Source organism: Lolium rigidum, chromosome 2 (assembly GCF_022539505.1).
Source record: "Lolium rigidum isolate FL_2022 chromosome 2, APGP_CSIRO_Lrig_0.1, whole genome shotgun sequence".
NCBI classification, from domain to species: domain Eukaryota; kingdom Viridiplantae; phylum Streptophyta; class Magnoliopsida; order Poales; family Poaceae; genus Lolium; species Lolium rigidum.
The window spans coordinates 51401549-51405435 of record NC_061509.1 but is presented as its reverse complement, the minus strand read 5'-3'; the positions used below and the strand labels follow the sequence as shown (position 1 = coordinate 51405435).

General features: G+C 56.5%; 1 protein-coding gene across 1 annotated transcript; it reads left to right on the top strand.

Moving 5' to 3' along the window:
• LOC124689726 (FT-interacting protein 7-like) lies at window positions 1–2694 on the top strand. Its single transcript, XM_047223208.1, has 2 exons — window positions 1–2256; window positions 2332–2694. The coding sequence occupies exons 1-2, from the start codon at window positions 1–3 to the stop codon at window positions 2692–2694; spliced, it is 2619 nt and encodes an 872-aa protein (XP_047079164.1).
• The last annotated feature ends 1193 nt before the right edge of the window (window positions 2695–3887 follow it).

Below are 3887 nucleotides of genomic sequence, written 5' to 3'. Positions count from 1 at the left end.
ATGGCGGAGGCTGCCTCTTCTACTTCAGGTGTGGCGGTGAACGAATCCAAGGGGAAGGGCAATATCGATGACTCTAGTGTGTTCCGCTCCGGCGCACACCCGCTGGCGAATCAAACGGTTGTCGTGCCACGCGCCGCCTCCATCTCACCTCAGCGTGCCACGCATCACGCCATGGCCATGGGTGTGCCGCCGCCAAAGCAGACGGTGGGCATGCCACGAGCCGCCCCCACCTCACCTCGGCGTGCCACGCTCCACGCCATGGGTGATATGCAGACGGTTGTCATGCCGCGGCCCCTGGGGTCGGCGCCGGCGCCGGCACAACAACCACGACCGTCCTACGGTCTTGTCGAGACGAGGCCTCCGCTGCCCGCGAACCTCGGCCGGCGCTCCACCGCATCGATGTACGACATGGTGGAGCCGATGTTGTACCTGTACGTGACCGTCGTCAAGGCGCGTGACCTGCCGACCATGGAGATCACCGGCTCGCTGGGCCGGTACGTCGAGGTTAAGGTGGGCAACATCAAGGGCGTCACGAAATACCTGGAGAAGAACGCCAAGCCGCTGTGGCAGTGGCAGCAGACGTTTGCCTTCTCCCGCCAGCACACCCAGTCTAGCCAGCTCGAGATCATCGTCAAGGACAAGGACGTGCTCCGCGACAACTACGTCGGCCGCGTCGTCTTCGACCTGTCCAACGTCCCTGTCCGCTTCCTGCCCGATAGCCCGCTCGCACCGCTGTGGTACCACCTCTCCGACTCCCACGGCAACAAGCTCCGCCATGGCGGCCATGGCCTCGGCGAGATCATGCTGGCCGTGTGGCTGGGAAGACAGACCGACGAGGCGTTCCCGGAGGCGTGGCACTCGGAGGCGCACTCGCTGTCGCGGGAGGAGCTCACCAACACGCGCTCCAAGGTGTACTATTCGCCCACGCTCGTCTATCTCAGGGTCATTGTCATCGCCGCGCAGGACCTGATCGCCAGCAACGATGGCCGGCCTTTGGCGGAGACCATCGCCAAGATCCAGGTGGGGAACCAGGTCCTCCGCACGAGGCCACGGGGTGGAACGGCGAACCCAGTGTGGAACGAGGAGTTCATGTTCGTCGCCAGTGAGCCGTTCGAGGACCCGGAGCCGCTGGTGGTGACGGTGGAGGAGCGCGTCTCAGCCGGAAGAGACGTGCCCATCAGCCGCGTGACCATACAAGGGCTGCACGTCCAGCGCAACGGCCTGGCCAGGTCGGTGCCGTCGAAATGGTTCAGCATGTCGCCCGAGATGGCGGTGGAGGAGGCGGCGACGTTCATGAGCAAAATCCAACTGAAGATGAGCTTGGAGACGGCGTACCACGTGCTGGACGAGTCGACCCACCACTGCAGCGACCTACAACCGGCGGCCAAGGATCTGCGAAGGCCCCCAATCGGCATCCTGGAGGTGGGCGTCCTCAGCGCGCGCGGCCTGACGGGGATGAAGAACCCGTACTGCGTCGCCAAGTATGGCGACAAGTGGGTGCGCACGCGGACGCTGCTGTCCACGGCTGAGCCGCAGTGGAATGAGCAGTACACGTGGGATGTGTTCGACCTCACCACCGTCATCACCGTCGCCGTCTTCGACAACGCAAACCTCCACCACGGCACCGGCGGCGGCGCCGGAGCTTATAAGGACCAGAGGATCGGCAAGGTGCGCGTCCGCCTTGCCACGCTCTTGTCCGACAGAGTGTACACGTACTACTACCCGCTGATAGCACTGAGCCCGTTGGGGCTGAAGAAGACGGGGGAGCTCCACCTCGCTGTCCGGTTCACCTGCACGGCGTGGGCCAACATGCTGGCGCACTACTTCCATCCTCTCCTCCCGAAGAAGCACTACACGGACCCGATCTCGGCGCTGCAGATGGACATGCTCCGGCTCCACGCGATCAAGTTGGTGACCGCGCAGCTTGCCAGGGCGGACCCACCGCTGCGGAGGGAGGTGGTGGAGTACATGCTCGATTTTGACTCCAAAATGTTCAGCCTCCGCCGGAGCAAGGCCAATTTACACCGGATCGCCTCCCTCTTCTCCGGCGTCGCCGCTGTTGCCAAATTGTTCGACGGCATTTGCAGATGGAAGAACCCACTGGCGACGATGTTGGTGCACGTGATGTTCCTGCACCTTGTCTGCTACCCAGAGCTGATCCTGCCCATGGTCTTCCTCTGCATGATCATGATCGGGGCCTGGAACTACCCATGGCGGCCCCTGAAGCCGCCGTACGCAGACACGGTGCTATCGCAGGTGGAGGAGTTCGACACCTTCTTGCCACCCAACATAGACTCGGTGCCAGACTTGGTGTTGTGGTACACGGATCAGTCGCTCTCCGACGAGCTCGACGAAGAGTTTGACACGTTTCCGACGTCCAGGCCAGATGACGTCGTTCAGATGAGGTATGATCGAGTGAGGAGCACCGCCGGCAGGGTGCAGACGGTGATCGGCGACCTGGTTAGGCAGGGTGAGCGTGCGCAATCGCTGCTCAGATGGCACGACCCCAGGGTGACGCCTATCTTCATCACCTTGTCGCTGCTGGCAGCCGTCGTGCTGTATTTGACGCCGTTCCAGGTGGTTGCCCTGGTGATGGGGATCTACTTCCTCCGGCCCCCGTGGCTCCGGAGCAGGAGCAATCTGCTCTTCAATTTGTACACTCGTCTGCCCTCCAAGGACGACGTGATGCTATAAGGCCGGGTATGCATGCGGCATTTTTGTTTTTTTTCTTATCTTCGTTTTGTATGAGATTATGTTACCTGCTTTATTTATTATATATATCGACGCGGATTTGCTACCATGGTGGCTAGCTATGCACCCACCATTAGCCAATTGATATAGTGTGCAAAAAAATCAATGGATCAAGATTCCTATGTCTAGAACTGGAGTAAGCTAACGGTAAAATTTATGGGTGTTACAGCCGTTAGCTTGCTGGCCAAAATTATACAAGTGGAATGTTGTACTCTACAATGTAGAATCGAGCAGAAATTGAAGTGTAATTTTGACTGCAGTACAGAAATAAATACATTTGATAATACACATGAGTTCTACATTTGTTTCTACACTTTCATATAAGATTGGCTCTTTAGTTTGCATAGCTAATCTTACATCTAGCACGCACTGCTTTAGTCTAGCTAATCTTCCTATGTAAAAACGTCCACGCAAAGGAATCTTTCTACGGTTGCTCTATCACCATTTTGAACCGTTAAGCATTTTGCTCGCTCGCTGGTTCGACCAAAGGAATGGACATGATACTGAACATGCCTAACAACCATTGAGGCTGCAGGCCTGCAGCTGAACTGACAGTTATACTGGACATTCCATCTGATGTGTTCCATCTGCTTGCTCTTTCCTTGTCCGCTCAACATGTGTAACAACCACTGAAAATGCAGTTAAACCATTGCACTGGCATGATTTTATGCAATGTGAAGTGGGCGAGGCTTCCTATGTGTCAGCGGTCAGTCCCTACCACGATTGCAGTCCGATGATCGACGACGAAGATCTTCTGGCGATACACATGTACACATGACCTTTGTTCCGCCGCAATTTGCACGTACGCTCGATTCAGCATGCACCCAAGCAGCTACACAACCACAAGCACCTGGATCCATTTCAGCTAGTACTACTGTGTATGCACATGCACCTGGAGTATTAATCTAGATTCTGTAGTGGCTGCGAAACAAACCACGAATGCACAAAACAAATTGGATCGCCTGTTAACTTGATTTCACGATGTTAAAACCTATAGGTGTTACATGGGTATAAAATACAGGCAAAACCTCGCAGCACCAATACAAGTTGGTGATGGTTTCTAGTATGTATACGGAACATGCACACGATGCCGTGACGGCATCGATCGGGATTATGCATAACACACAGCTGCTGCA